Source organism: Drosophila elegans, unplaced genomic scaffold (assembly GCF_018152505.1).
Source record: "Drosophila elegans isolate 14027-0461.03 unplaced genomic scaffold, ASM1815250v1 contig_208, whole genome shotgun sequence".
Lineage (NCBI taxonomy): Eukaryota > Metazoa > Arthropoda > Insecta > Diptera > Drosophilidae > Drosophila > Drosophila elegans.
Genome location: NW_024545578.1, coordinates 5,655,041 through 5,678,433, shown reverse-complemented (window position 1 = coordinate 5,678,433; position 23,393 = coordinate 5,655,041). Strand labels below are relative to the sequence as shown.

General features: G+C 38.6%; 6 protein-coding genes across 6 annotated transcripts in view; 4 read left to right on the top strand and 2 right to left on the bottom strand.

The window, feature by feature from the left end:
• The window catches only part of LOC108145946, a 120,230-nt gene extending 106,040 nt beyond the window's left edge, over nt 1–14,190 (bottom strand). Inside the window, exon 1 of the mRNA XM_017271654.1 lies at nt 13,532–14,190. The gene's annotated coding sequence lies outside the window, so the exon portion shown is untranslated. The remainder of the gene's footprint in view (nt 1–13,531) is intronic.
• LOC108145950 lies at nt 8,057–8,671 on the bottom strand. The gene has a single exon (XM_017271659.2). It carries the CDS (start codon nt 8,414–8,416, stop codon nt 8,123–8,125), a length of 294 nt encoding a protein of 97 aa, XP_017127148.1. The 5' UTR covers nt 8,417–8,671; the 3' UTR covers nt 8,057–8,122.
• LOC108145947 lies at nt 11,707–12,394 on the top strand. Its single transcript, XM_017271656.2, has one exon. It carries the CDS (start codon nt 11,826–11,828, stop codon nt 12,246–12,248), a length of 423 nt encoding a protein of 140 aa, XP_017127145.1. The 5' UTR covers nt 11,707–11,825; the 3' UTR covers nt 12,249–12,394.
• A 3,831-nt stretch (nt 14,191–18,021) lies between the features above and the next one.
• Nucleotides 18,022–19,142, top strand: LOC108145721 (mitochondrial 2-oxoglutarate/malate carrier protein). Its single transcript, XM_017271283.2, has one exon. The coding sequence runs from the start codon at nt 18,117–18,119 to the stop codon at nt 19,050–19,052; it is 936 nt and encodes a 311-aa protein (XP_017126772.1). The 5' UTR covers nt 18,022–18,116; the 3' UTR covers nt 19,053–19,142.
• A 312-nt stretch (nt 19,143–19,454) lies between these two features.
• On the top strand, nt 19,455–20,798 carry LOC108145735 (mitochondrial 2-oxoglutarate/malate carrier protein). The gene has a single exon (XM_017271297.2). The coding sequence runs from the start codon at nt 19,511–19,513 to the stop codon at nt 20,414–20,416; it is 906 nt and encodes a 301-aa protein (XP_017126786.1). The 5' UTR covers nt 19,455–19,510; the 3' UTR covers nt 20,417–20,798.
• A 431-nt stretch (nt 20,799–21,229) lies between these two features.
• The window catches only part of LOC108146046 (contactin-associated protein-like 2), a 70,469-nt gene continuing 68,305 nt past the window's right edge, over nt 21,230–23,393 (top strand). Inside the window, exon 1 of the mRNA XM_017271850.2 lies at nt 21,230–21,730. The gene's annotated coding sequence lies outside the window, so the exon portion shown is untranslated. The remainder of the gene's footprint in view (nt 21,731–23,393) is intronic.

Here is a 23,393-nt window from a genome sequence, read left to right as displayed (position 1 = left end):
AGTACAGGTAACAGCAAACAGCAAACAGTTAGTTGCAGTTGAATTTGCGCGGCATCATTAGGAAAATTTTTGCGCTTTCGTCAAAAGAAATCAGGCACCAGCAGCAGCAGCAATAGCACAACCATAATGATGTTGACGCTGCGTTTTGTGAAGGCTGGGTGAAAAGATGTGTGTTTGGGGTCGCAATGCAGGTGCATGTTCATCGGCCACCTTTAGGTTGACACTTTCCGATTGCTCAACATCGACATCGACATCGATCACTCCGCTGGGGGGCCAATTGAAACTGAAATTTATACAACACTTTTGCATGCGACGACAGCGATGAAAGTAAAAACTGCAAGCACATAACTAGGCGGGCGTAAAAATGCAGCGACAAAAACCCCGCCCTTTTAGCCCATTTACATGCCAACAACAGCAAAAATCAAAGCTGCAACGGGTGTAATGCAAGATTAAATGCAAAAAAAAAAGTGGCAGGCATAGAGCGTTGGCAAAAAGCGAAGCTTTACATAAACAAAAGCCAAACAAAATATTTATTATTACACAGCAATGTGTGCAGAAATACCCTAACCCAAAAACTGTTCTCAACTGACATATGATGGGCTTTGTTTGCCATAAATGCCATGGGAACATGGGAATTAATTCTTTGCTCTATTATCTAGCAATTAAGCCATAAATTCTGATTATCATATGACATGGCAACATGGAAATTTATGAGCGGAGACGGATCGAGGTCATTGTAAACATTTTTGGGTGATGTTCGAAATCTTAACAAATTAATACCTCATTTATTGTTCAATATTTAAGCTGGAAATCAGTAGAAGGTTAAGAGTTAAGTAGTGCAGAGTTTGTTTCAGTTCGGAATGAAGTAATTTAAATAAATCTGATTCTATGTTAACAAGAAATTCATCCTAATTCCCTTTTGAAACATATTTGGGATTGTTTTTTTACAGAGCATACAACTATTTGGTATTTGATTTTCTGCTCATGCCAACATTTTTTCTACACCGAATTGTTGAATTTTCAATTTGTTTTAAAACACAATAAAAGTGCATTTTTGCATTTTGTCTGCCACGCATTGATTGAATGCGTCGCATCGCGTTGACTTTTTGTGCAACTTGCAAACCCCTCGACTCCGATTTCGATTTCGCTTTGCGTATTGACATGAACAATTTTAATTATATTTTACGTCAATTGTAAAAGGCTTCTCCTCCGGGGAGCAACAGAAGCAACAAGAATATTTTTGGTTTAATTAATTGAAAATTGTGTGCGTTGAAATTGTCGGGATGGAAGTGGAAATCGCTGTGGAAATGGCTGATTTCGTGGGCCGTTAAATGCTAAATCGAATGTGAAAGGAATAACGATCCGTGGAGTTGGAGATGGAGATGGAGACAATCGCAGGTTTTTCCTTTTCCCACTTGGCTACAAGGTTTTTTTCCGATTTTTTTCTCTTTGCAAAAGTTCATTAAGCCCCATCGCAGTCACATTAATTGTTTTGCGCTTTCAACAACACGCCCATTTCTTCACACAGGAGGGAATAGAGGAGAGTCATTTAGCTGGGATTTCGCAAAAGATTGCCATGCAAATGAGCTGAGGCAACAACACTGATTACCGGCTGCCATTGTCTGGGCATTGTTGCAATGGAAAATTTATTGAACTTACATCATAACCACCGGCAATCGGAATGTCTTATCCACTGACACTTTGGCCACTCTACCGTGACATTCTTGACTGCTGCAAAGAACAAGTTAATAAAACCCACTCGGACATGGTCGAAAAAGGGAGGGCTGTTCCTCGGTGGAGTCTTCATAAATTTGTACTTGAGCGGCCAAGTGTGACGGACGAGATTACTGAAATCTTCTGGAGCAGATCCATTTTTCATAGCAGCGGACTGAGCGCATTGAGTTGTCTCTCACAGATACAATTCTATCTGGTAGCTGCTAGTTGTGCGACTCTGCATCCATGTGTGCGTGTGTATCTGAGTGAGTGCAACAAATTGCTTTTGCTTCAGCCAGTCGCTGTCATAATAGTGGTTGCCTCTGCCGCCATTGTACCTTTTTTTCTATTGTTGCTGCTCTAGTTAGCGTTGCCGCCTGTAATCGGACATCAAAATGCGAAAATGATACGGCCCAGTCCGTGACCAAAGCCCTCACTCCCCGCGATTGTTGGCCAATAATGGGCAGCAAGTGATCTGGGCGAAAAAAGGGGGCTGAGTTCTATTCAATTACCAGGCGACGCGAGAGCAAAAACATCACTTGTTAGGAAAGAAGGAATTCAGTATACTAAAAAGTAGCAGCATGTCATTAGGAAGCATTAAAAGTTTGTTTTTCTTTTTTCAATGCAGTCATAAATCTGTAAGAGATTTTTCTATTTTACAATGACATTTCAGATTTCACCATTTCTCTTTTTAACTTAATTAATTATTTCATTTATTAATAAAGCTTAATACATTTAATCTTTAATGGGTTATTTCCTCAATAAGAATGAGAAATAGAAAGGCGCTTATCCATGAGCTGATGAGAATAAAAAGATGGTGAATCCATTTAGATTGCACAATTTAACAAAAATAATAAAAACGGTTACAATTTAATTACAAGGCGATCCGAGGGCAATAACACCATTTGTAAAGAAACTAAGCATTAGAAGCATGAATTTTCATTAGTTTTAAAAATTTTTAAATTAACTAAACAGTTAAGTCATTTTTTAATACTGCATAAATGTCGATTTCATTTTTGACAAAAACAATTTTGAATAATCTTGTAAAAAATTTTTCCCAAAAAGTTACTTCAAATTAACATGTGCAACAAAAACCATAAAAATGGTTACAAATTAAACCCATTTATCAAAAATGTCTTAACAACTGTGATTTCCTTTTTTTCTAAGTGCACAATTAATTAACTTCAGGGAGAACTTGAAAGGCTTCCATTCATCAGACGAGTTTTGGAGGTGCCAACAGCAAATGTTTGCAAAATTCTTGCACAATCGAATGACATAAATTACAACTCCCAAAAAAAAATTATAACGAAACAGAAAAAAAAAACAAATAAATGAATATGCAGACATGTGTGCGAGAGCGTGTGCAGAAGCCGAGCTGTGAAACAAAAAGCAATTGTCACATAAACAAAGTCTCACGTAACTGCTATAAATATGCGAGCAAGAAAGAGCGAGGTTAACATTGCGTATGAGTTATATCTGCTCTTCTGCACATTTGGCCACCCCACTATAGTGGGTATACCCCACCTATAATGCCATTTTCTTTGTAATGCAATGCGCGAATAACAAAGAGAAACAACCGCAACAATAAATAAAGTGTAACATATGCAAATGATGATGAGAAGCATTTCGATATGGCGGCTTCTTCTTCTGCCAATACAGAGAAACAAATAAATATGGTATTGTTATTGCTACGTACATTGCTGACTTTTTGAAAATTTAATTTGCATGTGTTAAGATGCTTAAAGCTCTAATAAAAGTTATTTGTTTAGCAATTAAAGCAATTTCTTTCCTTACAAAATTTAATTATATATAAATGAAAAATATTCTAAATAGCATTGGGCTCACGAAACCTTAAATTTAATGAATAAAAATATATTTCGTTTGTTTATACTCTTTGCTTTATATTAAATTTATTTCCTTTATGTGTATTTCTTCGAATCCTCTTCAGCTGCCGTTTTACTGATGATGATGACTGCCGACGTCCGATGTCCAATGTCCTTGGGCACCAAAATGAATATGCAACATCGAACAGGTTAAGATGATGAGCAGGAGCAAACAGACTTGCTCCGGGGGTTCTGAATGCAGGAAAACCCACAAAAACCGATTGATTTTAAAAGTGCAAGAAGCAAGAAACAAGCTGCAATACGTATATAAACGTAATTGTTACAATTTCAATCTCGTTGGAGAACGGAAAAAGGAAAACTTCATCGAAGTTCGGAGAGACACCCGCACAGACCATAAAACAAAGGCGGACCGCGGCAACATGCACGTCAACAACATGTGGCGACAACAGCAGCAGCAACACCAACGACACCAGCAACATCAACTGCAGCAGCAACTTGCGCCTGTTGTCATTTGCTCAATTCCCACACACATGCATATGAGAGCAAAGTTTTTTCTTTAATAAAATTAAATTTAATGCTGCCAAATGCTCAGCGCCAGGCACTCGTTCGGTTCAATGTTTTTTTTTGCACATCTCATTTTTTGTTTTTTTTTCTGCAGCAAATTGCATGGCTGACAACCAGCGCAAGGATGACGACGCCAGCAACCGCAAATGCAAATGAGCTACAAATGCAATGCACATGCATAAAAAATGAAAACGGTTAAATTGCTGAGAGAAAGATGCAGATGGCGATGGCGATGGCGATGGAGATGCAGGCCCATCCGCAGGGTATCCATAAGTTACGCTCGAACGACATTTCTGCCCGCCAACGGTCCTCACGAAATATGATTAAATATTGTAAATGCCAAAAGTTATGAAAGGCTCACTCACTGGGGGCCGCCCCAAAGAAGTCGGTTTTGCGGGTCGGCATGCAGACAATTCCGATTCCAGTTTTTGGGGGCGACGGCTTACGCCCACTGCAGAATATCTATGGATGTGGTATAATGGATAAGTGCAACGGCCACACCTTCGAGACACAATGCAAGTCACAGGGGCATCAGGTTGCCTATTTTGGCCAGAGGCAAGTTGCAAGAAACAAAGGAAATGCCACCAGAAAAGGACAATTTAAACAGGTCTTCGTTTGGGAATTTTTAAATTTACAATACCACATTTTTCTAGTTTAAGTCAGAGGGAATCTCGTTAGCATAAAATACAAAGTATATATAATACTCAAAATTTATAGTATATATAGTAGTATAGAAGTGTAAAATGAGTATCTATAAATGTTGTATACAAATTATTTAACTTAATACAGCATAATTTATGAACTATAAATTGCATTGTTATCATAGGGCTTTAAACTCCGTTCCAACTAAACATCCCAAACCCATGTTGTCTATGAAAATCCACAGCAAGTCAATCCATTTTCCAATACCATTCCATATAAGCACAGTATTAAAACGATTTACCCCCTCCATAAATGTGATCGACTTTCTAAAAATAACCCAGCGAATCCCTGGTCATGTCAGCTGTTTTTCTGTGCACGAGGAAAAAATATTTTTTGTCGCAATTTAATTGACCGCAACACCTTGAAAACAAAAGTGGCGGGGAAAAAGAGTGTGCATATTTTAAATTTATAACAAGTTTCGCGCTATGGAAATGCAAAAAGGGGGAGATATGGCCAACGAGTCATGCCAAATATAAGCAACGAAACGAAAGACGGCTAAAAAAAAAGTAATTGTAGCTAAATGTCAAATGCGACAATTGTTGCCTTAGTTGCTCTTGTAGTTGTTGCCTTTGTCGACTGGCGTTGGCGACTGAAATGCCCGCAAAGTGAACGGTACAAGCTGAGCGGTCAAAATGGGAGGGAAGGAGTGGGAGGGGGAGGGAAAGGGGAAGGGGGAGGGGGAGGAAGAGGGGCAGGGGAGGCTGGCGGCCTGGTGGGTTGGTCAATTGGTTCGTGGCAATGGTAACAGAGTGCGGCACTAAATGAGGCTTAACTTGAAATGAGCATACTTAAAAAATAAAAAGATTCGATAATAACATCACAAGCAATACATTTTAAAAATCAATTAAATTTCAAAAGAATTTTTAATTTTACAAAATTTAAAATAGGTTCCCACAGACATTTTGTAGTTTTTAAAATTCAATTACAAAATAATATTAAGGAAAACTCCATTCCTGACTTTAACAAATTGTATCGAAAGCAAATGAAATATTTTTTTTTTTCAGTGCCAAATAATACTATGTCACTTGTATCCGAGCGCAACTAAGGCAGGGTATCGAAGCAATTACTCGAGCCACACTAAATATGCTAATTATGCGTTAATAAGCGCTCTGGCTAACGGGGCGTATTGGTTATGTGGTATACCTACCTATATATCTGAATGCAGTGTGTGAGATAATTCCTCGGTGATTTGGAGCCAACTGTTAGATTCATGCTCTGTCACCTCGAGAGACTGGCGACTCTGGTGACGCCAAAGAATTATTGCGAAATTTGCGATTTTTACTGCCAACAACCTCGAGCCGTTTTGGCTTTAATTATGAACAATCAGGCAGGCAAGCAGCCAGGCGGCGTTAGTAGTTGTTGCCGTTAATGTTTGTTCTCTCGCTTTTTGCTTTTGCTCCTTTTTGTGCATGTCAATCAAAAGAGCTCAAAGTCGTGATTTGATGATTTTCCTATGCCGCAACGAATTTGTTGCCATTGCCGCCGTGGGTCAGGCCACAGAAATCCATTTGTCAAGTAGAACAGCAACCTCAAGTTGTCTGTCCGCCTGCCTGTGATTCTGAGCCCGCCTGTCCTTCAATAATCGTTGCCAAAAGCACTGACGGCGGCAAAAACAATGAATTATTGAAGCCAACAAATTGTGATTGCGGAGAAAGAGAATTCTAATCAAAAGAGAGAGGCATGAAATCTTTGATTTGAGCATTTATTTGATGAATTATGAAATAATGTAGAAAACACAGAGGACTTAGAAACAATTTCTATGATTAAGAATTCTTGAATGAGATTTATTAAATAATATACAAATAATGCTGTATTAGGACTTAAAATAATATGAAAGGAAAACCATTCGCTGCGATTTGAAAGGTTAAAGTTAATAGATAAAATAATATAATAAAAACCTTGTAAAAAATATAACAGTTCGTTGGGGCAGTTTTAAATACAAATTTATAAGTATGCAGTTAAATTTTGTTGCTGATGTAAGCTTATAAACATTTTTAAGCCATAAAAAATCGGCAGTAAAACTTCAACAGTTTATGATTTATGGGATTAAAAAAAGAATGATCGCCGCAATTATATCGAGAGCTGGCGCCAGCAACTCCGAACAACGACATCTGTTGCGATCTATGAACTGGGCTTGCTTGCTTTATTACAACATCTCCGAGGAGCCGGGCACACACATAAATTGAACAATGTCACGAAATAAATTTGTCTAGAGCTCGGACCTCGGTGCAGAGGAAACGAAGCCGAAACAAAGGCAAAACTGTTTCAGCAAACGTCTGTTAACGTTGGCTGATTTTTATTTATTTCGCTGACTTTTTAGCAAGTTGCTAACTTTTTGTTTCTTCTCGTTTTACTGCTGCTCCCACACCGCCCCCTTTTCGACTCTTTGACTTTGTAGCCACAGCCGCTGCCGCTGTCGCTGACTTTTGGTTAATTTATGCAACGAACCAGTTTGCTTTGGTTTCCATCGCGTTCGCTCAGTGTCAGCCAATCTTGGTATATCTCTATACCGCCGCACATATGTATCTATATATATATCGAATTAAAATTTTATTAAAACATTGGCATTTGGCCGTTTGCTTTTTGTTAATTGCATTTGCAATTTCTAATTAAGTTGGCTTGGCAAAAACAAAAAATCTAAGAAGAAATAACAAAAGCAGCGATCATAAAGTTTCCAACTGGTTTGGGTCAGCGGCTGTCAGAGGTCTTTTTTCGAGCGGATCTCTGGCGACTTTGCTTTGCTTTTGCCGTTAATTTGTACACCGAAAAATATAATGTATTTTAAAAATTGTATAAATAAAAGTACAAGTTCATTAGTCGATTATAATATAATAAATTCATAAACAAAAAACAAAAATAAGTTGGTAACATTTTAATATCTCGGACTGATTTGATACATGCTAGAAATTTGATGTGTCTTTCTTAACAAATCCACAAGGTCCTTGAAGCTAAAATACTTTTACTTGCCAGTTTAAAATTTTTAATTTCGATCGACTTTGCATACAAAATATTTAATTTTTGAATATTGCTTATAATAATTACGCTCCCTTATATTACCATTTCAATTTAAATAATTATTTCCAACATGTGTATATGTTTTTTCCAGTGTACCCACGGTTCAATGCAAACGAGAAGCTCTCAGCCCAGCCAGGCTGAATCAGCTACCAGTTTTTTTTCTCCCCCATTGTACCATTAAAAAGAACAAGTTTCAAAAGCGTTTTCAATGCAAAAATCTTATCAATAGTATTTATTTACACAAGCTACATACAATTAATCAAAGCGGTCTGATTGATTCGCCACTAATCCTGTTTTGGTGTCTTCTCCTCGCTCTTCTGCTGCCGTTTGGCCTCCTTTCTCAGCTTGGACACGTTGCTCCGCAGTTTCCGCTTGAACAGAAGCTCCCGGTTGACCGCCTTCAGGTCGTCCATGCTGCACGTCTTCAGGTTGCGCACCGTATTGGAGATGAGCTCGTCCGTGATCTCGATCTTGGTGCGGGAAAGCCGCAGCTGCCGGGCATTCCGCCGGGCCAATTCGACACGGTACAGGAACAGATGATAAGTGACGGTGGGCTTCAGGAATTTCTCGTGTTCCATGGTTCGTTTAACAGAATGGATTTAAGCTGGGTGAAAGTAAGGAGTTCCTTTCTCCGTGACTTCTCGTCGCCGAGTGATATCCTCCCTCCCCTAACACCGGTTTTTATATATCTAACCGAACCTTTGTTTAGTTACCTGATACAAGTGACCTGTGCTCAGGTCAAAACAGGTCAAGTGCTGCCTGTCTCCCCTGTAAATATTTGTGCCAAAATATTTCATTACCTAATCCGGTCTAATCCCCATTTTGGATCTTAAGCCTTCTCTCGGTTGACCAGAAATTATTATTGCTCATTATGTTAGGGAAAGGGTGAGTAAAAGTGATACCGGGATTTAAAAGGGACCATACACCTGGCAAACTTGCACTAACTTGTTCAAAATCTGCAACAGAAATGTCTGGAAATGAGTTTAGAGGAAGGGATTTAAGCAGTTCTTGATCAGGGGACAGATTTACATTGCTTCAGTTGAATTTATAAAAATAAATATATTTATATATAAGTAAAAAGGAAATTTTATAAATATAAACAAAGCACAACGACTTTATAGTACATTTTTTATTTAATCCATAAGTTGAGCTAAGAATTTAGTTAACGAATTCCCTTGTATTTAACTATATATATTTATTGCAATGATGAAATTAATATATACTACATTTTAGCATGGAATATTTCTAAAGATTTAACTACGACGGATAAAATTTTTCAAATTTAAAACAGTCGCATGATTTTATGCTATGTTAATGAGCATATATTCAAAACCAGTGGTCTTTTTAAAAAAGGCAGCAATGTTTTTCAACACATATTCTTTATATCAGAAACGATATATGAATAATACTTTCGAGGGTATTCCCACAATCTCTTACATTTAAATTCTAACTTCTAGATACAAATGTTCAACGGTACATTTATTCAAATATTTTTTGAAATATGTGTTAACAAGATGTTTAAGTTAATTGACAGTTTAGTACAATGAACCACATTTTGAAACCATTGTAATGGCTTTTTCCCACCGCATTCTCAACCATGCACTCCCATAAATTCTTAGCAGTGTTCCCAAGAAGTTGTATTTGTTCTTTGCGTTTAGCCCAAAGCGAACCTTTCACCGACCACCATTCCAAAGAATTCTTGGGGCACCTCCAGCGTTGAATCTCTAAAAGAGTTTAAGCCACTTCCAAGTAAGCCAGCACAAGCAGAGTTTTGTGACTCACCACCTGAGTGGCATAAACGTAAAGTACGTCTATTTACACATGTGTCGTATGCATTTGCATGAAACGCTAAAATGCGTATGTAAATGTAAATCATTAGCATAACTGCAGTTCCCGAAAGACCAGAGTTTTTGCAACTTAACTACTTCCAGGTAATTCATAACGAAAGTGGATGTGCTCGACTCTCGGGTCGAGGGTTCCTCCTTCAGGTCAGAGATGGCATAATCCTTTTATAATTGCACTTAGTAGCTAAAATGTAGCGAAAACAAAAGGATTTCGAAACCGGATTAAGAACTTTGGGAAAGACCACGCGCCGGATTAAGCAAATGTGCAGCATCAGCGTTTTATGGCCCCATCGAGGCCACTCGACCTCATCCTCCTGCTCATTTGTGGGCTAACAGGTAGGCAGGCAAAGGTCATAAAGGTGGGTCAGAGGCTGGCCAAAAAGGCCATGCGATGCGGGCTAGCAGCCATTTTGACCAACTGCTTTTGACAGCTCGCCGACAGCTTCCAATTCAACGCGCTCAATGAATCGCGCCACGAAATGGATTTGGTTTTGGTTTTGGTTTGGGTTATGGATCTGGATTTGGGGGCACCAAGTCTGTGCGTGTCGAGGCATATATTCCAGTATATAGTATATCAACCAGACGAGACAATCATAATGATTGCTGTATCACCGTCATTATTATCGCAGACCCTTGCATTTAGCAGCCAAATGGCCATTGAATCATCATTTATTTAGCCCCCAAGAATTACCATAAAATACGAAGCAACTTTCACTGGTCATTGTTATTGTTATTACCATTATTATTCGGGCCTAATGCAGCTCAATAAATTTCCCTTAAAAGAATTCGTTGATAAGCCCCAGACAATGCTAAGGGAATTTTCACTTTCTTTCCGTCGTAATTAAGTTGAAATTAACTTGATTCGAGGCGTTTTTAGAGCGGGGCCGCGTGTCAATTACGTTAAGTGAAATTACAATTACATGAAAAGCATTTTTAAAATCATCTAACCAACCCACATTAAATCGCTTTTATGGCAGCGTGGGTGGGGGGTCAAGCCAAGGTCGCAGACATTCGTTCATAAATAAATATTTAACACGCAGTCCTTCAGTCCGTGAGTTGTGGCGCAGAAAAAAAGGAGAACGAGTACCACTTTGGGATTATATTTATCACTTCATGGCATTTCATTAAATATATATGTTTTTCATTTGCCGAGAGTTGAGAGGGAATTTGTTTAGTTGCAGAGGGTTTGGGTTAAAAAGACAAACATTTCTTCGGGAATGGTTTAATGTCGAATGAAATTCTTAAAAACTCAAGGGCGGGGAAAGAAAGTAAATTTAAAATTTCTTTACACTTGCTTTGCGAGCTATTTTATAAGTTACTTTAATCTTTGAAATAACCCTTTAAAAGTTTTAAATTTTAATTTAAGTTATATTAATCAAAATAATCGTAAGTTAATGGAGTACTATTTTAGAATAAATAAATTCTTTTAAATTGACTAAATTTTAAAATAAAAAATTACCATGGAAGGAAAGCAGCTAAGTATATGCTCTTTTTAGTAGGGGTTAATATTTCTTTAATATTTAAACAACAATGCTCTCAATTGTACTGTAAAACTTTTTATTTCATTCAATAACATATATTTTTCAAGGCAAGCAGATTTTCATTGATAATTTTTCCACTGGCAAGTGCTGTTCACTAGTTAATCATGGCTCAAAAAGATTGAAAAAATCCGCAGACACTTAGTCACCATGTAATCTTCTCTCTTATCCCCATATTTATTCAGTGGCTAGCTCAGCAGTAATGTGTTTTAAGCAAAAGGTCAGACCATAAACATTTTCCACTTGGCCAAATGCCGCGCAACACAAAAACACGACTCAAAGCCAAGAGCCACCCTCACATGTGCAACTTTGACCTGAGATGTCAAATATTTAACAACTTTACAAGGGATCGAAAATGGAGAGAGGAAAAGGAAGAAAGGATCTGGTTTTACCGAAGCACTTCAGGTAATTACGTAGAGCACACAAGTCAGCAGGTCAGTCGGCGGGTCAACAGGTAAGCTACCTGTGCCCCAGATATAAATAATCCTGGCAAGGCGGAAAAGGACATCATTCACAGCTCTTGCTGCCAAGCAGTCACAGCTCGCTCTGTCACAGATTTCAGTCTATATTAAAACCTAAAAGCAAAATAAAGATAATCATCTGAAATGGAAAGCCAACGTAATGCCGTCAGCCACCGACGCGGAGCTCGTCCGAGCGTGGGCTATCTGCTGTTCCAGTACCAGAGCGAACTGACCCGCCGTCATGCGGAACCCACGCGGCTGTCCCGCACCAAGATCCACATAATCGACGGCCTGGTATCGCGCACCATCCGCCACATGAAGAACTGCAGCATGGAGGACCTGAAGGCCTGCAAGAGGGAGCTCGTCTACAAGGAGCAGCTGTGCGCTCAGCTCAAAAACATGCGACGCAAACGGTCCTCCTCCGCCAACAACACCAAAAATGGTGAAAAAGACAACAAGACTCAACCCACTGTAAGTGTCAAGGCGCCGAGTACTCCACCGAAACCACGATCGTCCCGTGCCGGACCCCCCAAGATGGACATCGTCGGACCGGAAATCTTTGTCTAAGTCAAACTTATTCTATTGCAATTTCAAATTCCATAGTCTAGAACACACTTTATCCTTAATTGTTGACGATTAAAAATCATAGAACATGATATTGTATATACACAAATACATACTTAAAAAAGAAAACAAAATATATGGCACTTTAAAAGCAATACCACAAATTTGCATTTTTTAAATGTTGGGTTTTTTTTAGTGGGGTTATAACTGGATTAATTTTTCTAAGGCGGATAAAAAATCTTCAATTAGAGTATCGAAACCTTTTTCAAATAATTTGGTTTGATTCAACAATAAACTATTGCCACCTAAGACAACACAAATAATAAGCTTTCTCTTCCTTTTTTAGACTTGTGAGATATAATAAGAAATTTTTAAATGCTTAAATGTTTTAGACTTTTGAGATATAACAAAAAATATTTACACCCTTAAAGTTGCATTAAAAAAAACAAACAAGTAAATGGTAAGTTAATTAGCAATACAAAAGTATTTAGTCTTAGTAAATCCATTTTATTCTCAAAATTAAAATTTGAGTTTCAGGTTTTATTCATACCCATATACTTCCAAAGACAAATTGAATTATAAGAAAACTCCAAAACTCGCAGTTGATTGGAACGATTAAAGACCTAAAATCATCTTAAATTCGAATCGAAAATTACAGAAATAAAACTGGCAATTACACAAAAATGTCAATTGTCGGCGAATTTGTTGTAGGAGTGGAAATTCCTGTTCTGTAAGCCTGTTTTTCGGCTCTGTTTTTGCTAGCTAGCCAGGGCTAAAATGTGTGCCGCGAAATGCCAGGCCCGAACTCGAACGCGAACTCGGGCTCAAGAGTCAAGAGTTCCCACGAAGCAGCATCGATCCATTGAAAATTGGCCACCACTCACCGATCTGTGATAGATGCGTCCGAGCCGGAGAGCCGAGAAAAAACCAGGCAGTCAGGCCAAGAATGCGGTTTAAAGTTCAATCGTGCAGCAAGTGTTATTTAGGGGTTTGCAGAAGAAGGAACATCGATCTGTTCGGGAAAAACGTGAGCTGTGCGATGCGAAGATCTAACCGAAGCTTTCTTCGAACAACCAAAACAGAAGTTATGAACCTGCGACATCATCGACTGATATGCAAATCGTCAGCGGGAGAAATGTATACTAATGAATATATTAACCAAATCAAGTTCAGAGCAGTTCTGACGTTTTCACAATTTACCTCATTAGCTTTATGCCCCTTGGGCATCTAATATCTATAGTTTGTATTATTTCTTTTTCTCGCTTATTTAAATGCATTTGCTTTACCTTGTTTGGTGTTTTTGGGGCCCAAATTAAACGTTGAAATATTCCACTTGCTGTACAGATTTGTTGCTTTCTATTTGCATATCGCTGGGTACAATAAATTATGAGCACAATGTTAACTGGCGAACAAATAGAAGAAAAACGCACTGACCGAGTGTCGTTTTCTTTTTCTCTTTTTATCGGACACTCTATATTTTCTTTCTTATTTTCGATTTTGGCAAACACTTTTGAGTGAAATGCAGCTGTAGCAACTGCTGCTCTGGTTGTAACTGTAGTTTAGACACAAACACGTTTTCTTGCGGCCAGCCCAGTAATTACGGCAAAAGGCTATTTTAAGGCCCCCCCATATCCAAAACAAAACAACAACGAAAGCCGATCCAAAAACGAAACCGAGAAATGCAATCGCTGGCCAAAATGCAACGCGGCGAAATGGAACGAAAAGCGAGTTAAAAAGCTGAATAGTTAACAAAACTAAAAAACTAAAAAGCCAAAATGCAAATGGTAACACGCACACCGCAAAGCAACGTACCGTACACACACACACGCACACACAAAGACGTGGGGAAAACGTTCGTTCTTCGGCGAAGAAGAATCGTGTTTATAGATTTGTTTGGACAGTATATATATATCCAACGGATCGCGTCGCGTTTCGAGCTGCACGACGGTTCACTGACGAATGACCAAAAGTTTCAGCTGCCGGACAGCTTGAAGTTCGAAAAGCGCGCCGCTCCGAGTTCGAAAAGCGAGCAGATCGCGTTTTCCCGCTCTCTAGAAAAAAAAAGAGAGCTAAAGATCTTCGTCTCCGAAGATCTCAAGTTCGTTGCCTGAGTCTTTCGTTTTTCCTCGTGTTTTTTTTTTCGTTTTTTGTTTGTGGGCTTAGAATCTGTAGTCTGGCTGTTGCCTTTGATTTATTGTCCAACAATAACTGTTTTTTTTTTTCTTTTGTATTGTGCGTTGAACTTGTGAGGGAGCGAGAGGGACAACAAATGATCGATTTTTTGATGACACACTTCCCCCGGAAGATTTGTGTTTTTTTTTATATTCGGGTGTTATTTGTTCATCTCTCTTAGATCGGTTAATCTTTGGCTCTCCGGTTTGTGCTTTAACTTTCGCTACTCGTCGCTCTCGTTTGCTCAAAGACTTTTACTCTCTAGCCCAGCGCAATTACGATCGCAGCTCTCACTGCTCTCACTCGAAGTTTTGTCTTCGGTTTTAGCTCTGAATTCGCTCTGTTTACTCCAGAAATTACCACCTAGCGCTGGCTCCCTCACTCCCAGGGCGGCTTTTAGCTGCTTGAGGCTTTTTTTGTTGGTCTACCCAACATCGAATGACTTCTTAACGGTTCGCTACTTAATGCTTCGTTTTTCGTACACCGAGGAAAAAGCTAACAATTGTTTTTAATGGCTTTAATAACACTTAAATAAGTCAAGCCGATATGGTAATGTAACGTTTATATAACTTTTGATCTCAACAAAGATTTCTACATTTACGTAGATAAAGGTAAATCGATATTTTAATCAGTTTGCATTGATTTTTTCTAATTTTTCATTTACAATTAAAAATAAAGTACAAGTTTTTTAAATAGTTTATGCGTTTGGAAAGTAATCTACTTACTTTAATGAGAAAACAAAAATATTTCAATATATTAAATATTATTTACTATGTTTGTGTTGAAAAATATTAAAGGCATTTCTTAAAGTGGAAATTTTAATGTTGCCCATGTAGGCCAAAAGGCTCTGAAAAATGCGTACTCGGAAGGCAACCAAATGCTGTTTATATATATCGACGTTCATAGTAATACAAAGTTGTTTTGATCGAACTGCGTTGCAAAACCGAGATTATATTAGAGTTTATTAATTAATTAATTTTAAGCTGGATATTTTTAAAGGAAAATTTATTAAACAATCATCTTATTAATAAAGGTTGTAATTAAATTTAATTATTAAATAAACATTTTTAATATTCTAGCTAAAACATGGATAAATTTTATTCAAAAATCAAGTCAAATTAACCAAAATCCTATTTTTCTTCCCAATTATTGAAGATTTTTGATTCTCTCTAAGAACTTTTCAATAACAATTTTCTATTGATTTTTTTTGCTGTGTGGTAGTTAGTTTTTTGTCATTGGCTGCGGCTCTCACACAGGGCCATCTCACATCCCCCGCTGCCCGAGGAATTGCAGCTGTTATTGTCATTTTGCTTTTAGCAGCAGCTTCACCTCAACTTAGTTCAGTTCAGCTCGGTTCGCTTGAGCGTGAATTCTGTGGTTTTCAGTCGATTCTTTCGGATACCAAATCACTTCTCCGCGTTCCTTCTCCGTTGACTACTATCAGCACTGTCATCGTTGTCGTTGTGTCGTTCCCCTTAGTGTTATTGCTGGCGCTTTTTGCCTTCTGCGATTTTTCCTTAGCTATTCGCAGTTTTCCCTGCGCCATGCCTAACATCAACGCTTGTAGGGCTGCTCTGCCGATAGATCTGCCATATAGCTGTATGGCTATGAACATTTATATATATATAGTATACCACAAACCGAAACCGCAGCAGTCGGCAGCCGATATGATCTGATTTATTGTAGTTTCCCGACTTCTTGTTGTTGCCCGTCGTCTGTTAAAATATTTATTTACAATTTTCACAATTGGCATTTCAGTTCAGCGAGCTTGTCTCTGATTGTTTGATTGCATTGTTGCCATTGTTATTGTTATTGTTGGTGTTGCAGTTGCTGCAGACTGTTGCCCCACTTTTACTTATGCACATAAATAATTAGAGTATTTATGTTGTAAACTGCTTGATAACAACATTTGCATCGTTAGCCAAGTTAGCATAAGTATGCCTCAAGTTTTAGAGAGGGTTCTGTGTGTGTGTTTATCTTAATTTGCCGAATGTATTTCCAATATCCTTCATTCTCATTGAGGTACTAGAAATGTTTTGGAAAAGTCAAATAATCAAGAAAGCGCTGTTGACATGTTAAATTAAATCAAAGAAAGGAAATATTTGATCAAAATACTTTTTAATGGTACAGCGGTATACAGTAATTGATAATTAAGTTCCACAAATATAGAAAACTACACAAATACGTTGCATTTAACAGTATATACAAATTTACTTAGAAATTTATAAGCTCTATTGGGTTAAATTTTGTTGTATTAAAGTATACTTCCATCATTAATCGACAATAAATTAAGTTAAGCTTTTGGACCAACTAATAAAACGATTTCATAAAAAAGAATTTTCTAGAATTTTTAAATATGTTATTACATGTAGGTATATACGGATCAAGGTATTACTGTACCAACGATAATTAACCCACTGTGGCGCCGTCATCTAATCAGCGGACTTTTTGTGAACTGGCAAATTAAACATTTTACTGCATACTTTTCGGAGGGTAAATATGAAGTAATGGCGATATCGCATGCTACTTTTTTATTACGCTTTCGCGGGGAGAAAATCAGCGCCAAGCGCTTTTCCGTTTTTCCCTTATTTGCCATATTTTGTTGGTCCTTGCCACCGCATGAGTTCTTAATTAGCCCGCAATGAGTTGTCGATACGTCATTTGCGAGTACATAAAATTCGCTTTGGTTTTTGCCCTGCCCTGACATAACAATTTTCGGTTTGTCTAATTGGGGGCCTCTCGTACGCCTTCATCCAAAGTGTTCTTTCGGTTTGAGTTGCTCTCTAATTACATTTCCAACGATGCCAAGCGATTTTGTGTGTGCTCATCTAATGGTGAAAAGGGTGGTGTCCGGGCGAGATGGTGAAGTTGAAGGGTTGGATTTTGGATTTTGGATTGGCAACGAGTCATGTGCAGATAATAAGCCGCTTGCCAGGGTGTCGTTAATTTGTGGGTGGCCCCAAAGCGGCACAATTATCTGGCTGGTGAGGAAAATTATAGAGGTCCGTTAATTGGCCGGAGGTGTTGGCCTGTTAACTGCCACAATTAAAATCAATGCCACGACGACCCAAATCCACAAGGTAACCGAAAGCCCAGAGGTACTCAATGTGCCACAATCTGTAAGGTTAACTTTGGGTAAAAGTTTCTTAAAGTCTATCTCACAGGTTAGTCAAAAGCAAACTTTTTGGAATAGGTTTCTATATAAATGTAACATTATTAATTGGGTTATAGTAAACAAATATTTTTCAATGGTAATTAGGAAAAAATGGGTATAATATAATGTATATATATATAATGAATATAATAAACCTAAACTATCAGTTTTTTTTGATAGTTTAGTTGTATAAAAATAAAAATACAATACCATAAAAACTCTCCACAAAAAAGCCGCCGTTCAAAAAAAAAATTCTTTTTTGAGAAATATTTTTTATATTTCAATAAGGATTATTGTTTTTTTTTTTTTTTTTGCTCAAAATATGATAATTTTTATTCTTGAAGAGTATAATAAATATCAATGCGATTCTTAAAATTAAACTAATAATGAAAAGGGTCCCTGAACTCTTAATCATTAAAGCAGGCTCTGTTGGGAAGGTCAACTTTATTAGGGGGCACATTGTAATTTAGCTCACTTCAAATCACACACTCGTACTTTCCAGCACTATTTTTTCCGAATTATAAAACCCAATTTTCCTGTCCAACATGGCGCTCGTTTACGGAGTGGAGAAAAAGACGGTGCCCACCTACATGAAGTACGTGATGGGCGGAACCTCCGGAATGCTGGCCACCTGCATTGTTCAGCCGATGGACTTGCTCAAGACCCGAATGCAGATGTCCGGAACTTTGGGCACTCGCGAGTACAAGAGTTCCTATGATGTGCTTTCAAAGGTGTTGAAGAACGAGGGCATCCTATCCCTCTACAACGGACTGAGTGCGGGACTGATGAGACAAGCGACCTACACCACGGCCAGGATGGGTGTCTACCAAATGGAGTTGGACTGGTATCGCAAGAACTACGAATGTGATCCTTCTCTGGTGGGCAGCATGACAATGGGCGTAGTAGCTGGAGGCTTTGGAGCCATGTTTGGTAATCCTGCCGAGGTGGCCATGGTACGAATGATGTCCGACAATCGTTTGCTGCCAGAGGACAGACGTAACTACAAGCATGTGGGCGACGCCTTCGTGAGGATCGTTAAGGATGAGGGCGTGGCCACGCTCTGGCGTGGATGTATGCCCACTGTGGGTCGTGCCATGGTGGTCAATATGGTGCAACTGGCCTCGTATTCCTGGATGAAGGACCAATTCCGTGGCCATCTCAGTGAAGGCATACCTCTTCACATGAGTGCCGCTGTGCTATCTGGCTTGCTGACCACCCTGGCTTCAATGCCGCTGGACATGGCCAAGACGCGCATCCAGCAGATGAGAACGATCGATGGCAAGCCGGAGTACAGTGGCACCTTTGATGTCCTGAAGAAGGTGCTGAAGAACGAGGGAACACTCGCCATGTGGAAGGGATTCACACCCTACCTCATACGCATGGGTCCACACACGGTCTTTTCGTTCGTCTTCCTGGAGCAAATGAACAAGGCCTACAACAAACATGTGCTCGGCGATTCACCATCCGATTCGACGTCTTAGGACAATCTATCTGAGTCATACACAACCCTGTGTCAACTTTTTCACCCACAAACAGATTGAAATTAATCCGCTATGCCTCTGTAATATGTGTGTGCTCTGTAAAATGAATATTCTCATCTTATATACAAAAATAATTATCCGTATAACAAAAAAAAAATGCGACAAATGGTATATTATGATAAGTGGATAAGTGGATTGAAATATAGGCAATATAATTCATGATCATTATAAAATATTTTATTAAGAGTTAAATGAATTCATTTGACTTGTATATTCTCTTTTGTATTAAAATAAACACTTTTTGAATTAACTTCTGTCTAACTTGTATATAAAACATATATAGAACATGTAATCGAAGTAGGCTAAGATACAATCTATTAACAGAGGTTTATTCGAGCAAAGAATGTCATTCTAAGCCTTTTAAAATTTTTAAAAATTTAAAATTCCTTATTTACGTCATGGCGTACAAAGTTGAGAAAAAGTCTGTTCCCGGCTATATGATGTACATCAATGGAGGTCTGGCCGGGATGATGGGCACCTGCATTGTGCAGCCGTTGGATTTGGTGAAGACCCGGATGCAGATATCTGCGACCACGAGAGAGTACAAGAGTTCCCTTGACTGCCTGATAAAAACATTCAAGAACGAGGGTTTTGTGGCCCTTTACAATGGCTTGAGTGCAGGGCTGGTGAGACAGGCCACCTATACGACGGCTCGCATGGGGTTCTACCAAATGGAGAACGAGGCATATCGCAAGAGGTTCGATGCGCCCCCGACTATTTTGGCCAGTATGGGCATGGGCGTGCTGGCGGGAGCATTTGGAGGAATGATTGGCAATCCGGCGGAGTTGGCTCTGATCCGGATGATGTCCGATAATCGCTTGCCGCCGGCGGAGAGGCGAAACTACAAGAACGTGGCCGACGCCTTCGTGAGGATCGCAAAGGAGGAGGGCGTGACCAGCCTCTGGAAGGGATGCACGCCAACTGTGGGTCGAGCCATGGTCGTGAATATGGTGCAGCTGGCCTCGTACTCCCAGCTGAAGAATCTCTTTTCCCAGTATTTCTCTGGCCTTCCGCTCCACATCAGCGCATCCATGATGTCCGGTTTGCTGACCACCATTGCCTCGATGCCGCTGGACATGGCCAAGACGCGCATTCAACAGCAGAAAAGCGGCGAGTACAAGGGCACCATGGATGTCCTATTGAAGGTCTCTAGGAACGAGGGATTCTTTTCCTTGTGGAAGGGTTTCACCCCATACCTGTGCCGTATTGGGCCGCACACCGTGTTCGCGTTCATATTCCTCGAACAGCTCACCAAGGCCTACAAGCGATTTGTGCTTGGTGACGAGTCGGAATCGAATATTTGAGTTTTTTTCATACTTTACTCAAAATTTGCAGTCACCGCTTATTCAAAACGTTTTTCATCTAAACTCAAGGCAAGACAAGGTCTAAAAGTTATATTAAGGAGAAATTGGGTCGTCGAATCAGTTTATATGCTATTGTTTTAAATAAAAGTTTGAACAGCGGCTTTTTGCCTTATAATGAATTAAAAAACATGAAACTTTTAGATACATATTACTCAGCTTATCAAACACAACATTGAGTCTAAGCTAAGAGCAACCAGCACCTCGAATTTTCTAACATCCAAAAATGTACATTTAAGCTATAAACTTCTAAAAAATGGTTTGATTTAAAAAGTGCTTGTATGAGTTATTAAAATTGATCCAATAAACATGTACACTTGACAGATATAACAGACTTTTTATTTCTGTGTCATATATTTTCAAGTCTTAGAAAACTGGCAGAAAGGTGTCCAAAAATGTACCTTAAAGCATATCTCAAAAATGCAATGGTTCAACACACAATCATTATTCAAATTTCTAATTTTAATTTAAATAAACTTGGCAGTATTTTTTTTTTAAATTTGTAAGAGTTTTTCAGGAACTGATTTTCAGCTGACCAGAACCTATAAACTTTTTAGTTAGCCAGCAAAAAATTCTAAGTTCATAAATTGCACGATCTGGCTTTTTTATCGCATGCTATAAGTAATTCGCCACTGGATCCATGTGCATCCGTCCCGCTCCAACGATCAGCTGGGCTTTGTGTACCGCTGGGCTTATCAGTCCGCCGATCAGCCGGTCCGGTAATCTGGCCGAGTCAGTTGCGTTCCTACGTTGCGATCGAGCGGTTCGCGAGCGGTCACGGTTGAGTAAGTCAGTCGGGTAGAGATCGGGGTTCCTTGGTGATTTCGGATTACGAATTGGGATTTCTGGCAGGGAGCTGAGCAAAGCAAAGCAAAGCGTCTCTCAATTGAAGCCACTTAAGTTCGCCGCCAGAGATCTGTGAAGGAAATCTCTCACTTGGGGATGAATCAACCGTTGAGTTCATGCCGCGGAAGTGTTAATTTAGCGTCCAAATACAAATACGACTTGTAGAGATCAGCGCTCAGTACAAGTGTCAGCTGAAAGTGCTCTTTGTGTGCCGCACAAAATCGTGCCTGTCCCGTTTTCCAAATATAAATAAAATTATGCAAATGAAATTATGTGTGCGCTACCTTACCAGATAGACACATAAATCGGTAATTAAGTGATAATTATTTATGGTGTGAATTGGGCCGGACATTGGTAAACCTTTTGGGCGCTGTAAATCGCCGGAATAGCCGACGGAACCACTCGATACAGGTGAGTTTGCCCGATAAGAATCTGTATCTGTATCTATCTTGATTTTATGGCGGCACAGTGGGCACTCCTTCAGATTGTGGCGATAGGAAAAGTTCTATCGCTGATGCCTTCGATCGAGTATGATTGATTGATTGCTTGAATCTTGAATCTCTAGCAAAATTTACGAACGGTTCATTGATTGCCGATCAAATTAGTCATAAAGTCTGAGTGCTCAAAACCCGCGGGAACCTCATTTTTATTATAATCGTAGATTGCCGTGGTATATATTGTTCTTGGGGAAATTTTTGTTAAAGGAAGAAAAAAGATATGGCGACCCTTGAAAATATATTCAGGATTTTTTATATTAAAAAACATATAACATTTAGCAACCTGATTAAAAGATAAAAATCATCATTTTTTTATACCAATTGAAAGGTAATTATCACTATTTTTAACTATTCACAATTCAAGACACTTCCCTTTAGCCATAAATCATATTTAACAACAGTTTACTAAGTATCTTAGTTGTCGCATATTTTAAACTTTTCCCTTCTTTCCCATTTCTTTATTAGAATTATGACCTCATAAATCTGTTTACATGAAGATGAATGTTGCTTATCTCAAAGTTTATCTGCTTGCATGTTAGACGTTCGCAGTAAACTGCAATTTTCCCAATCGTCTGATTTGACACTTCGATTACCGTTGAGGGAAAACATCTGAACGCCTGATAATTGCCGGTTGTCAGGTGAGGAATCGTCTAGTGGGTAGGGGTGTAAATTATTCGGCATTTAGCAATTGAATCTCTGATAATCCCCACAGTGCTTGTGGATATTTACCGCTGATAACAGGAAGATAATGACGCGCAAGGTTTTGCTCTAGTTCTGTTTAATTACTTCTTGTTGACTTTTTCTTAGGGCAATTAAAAGTTTCTTATGTTTGCTTGGAATGGTAATTGCCAAAAGCTAGGAAGTAAAGCGCGAGGCAAAGGCAAATAATAAGCAATTTTTATATTTGCTCTAAGCTAAACTAAAAGGATTTCAGTAGTTTTTTAAGTAGCAAAATTTTATCATAAAATACAGAACATAATAGTAAATTCAAATTAAATTTAAGTCACTCGTTAATCTAAATGTTATTCAACCCGTTTGATGTCTATTTTTGCCAAATTCACCCATCGCTTTGCCGCAACGACAGTTGAAACGATTTGTCGGGTTATTTGAACTAGAAATTCTAATTAGCTCCATGTTGTCTGCATATTAATTTGTCAACAAATGACGGAAAATAAACAATGAGTCGCCGCCAACACGCTTCGCTTGTCATTCGAATTTTTTGCGATTTGTTGTTTGTTGAAATTTTAATTGGAAATCAAGCGGCAGAAATCGAATTAAAATGCAATTCGCCCTTCCGAACGAAACTCAATAATGAAGTTAATGTTTGGTTAGAGCGATTAATGAGTGGACAATTGGTAAAGCAAACCGAAATGTGTCAACAAAAACTGAACGCGGTTGAAGTTGTGACAATACAAATATAACTATATATACTGATAAATTTAATATCACAATAATCGAATTAAAAGAGGTAAGCCTGTATTTTCCCAGCTAGTCGACATTCAGATACTTATTTTGCGGTCTTGTAAATGTTAATACAACTAATAATGAAATTAATATTTCATTAAAATAAATCTTTT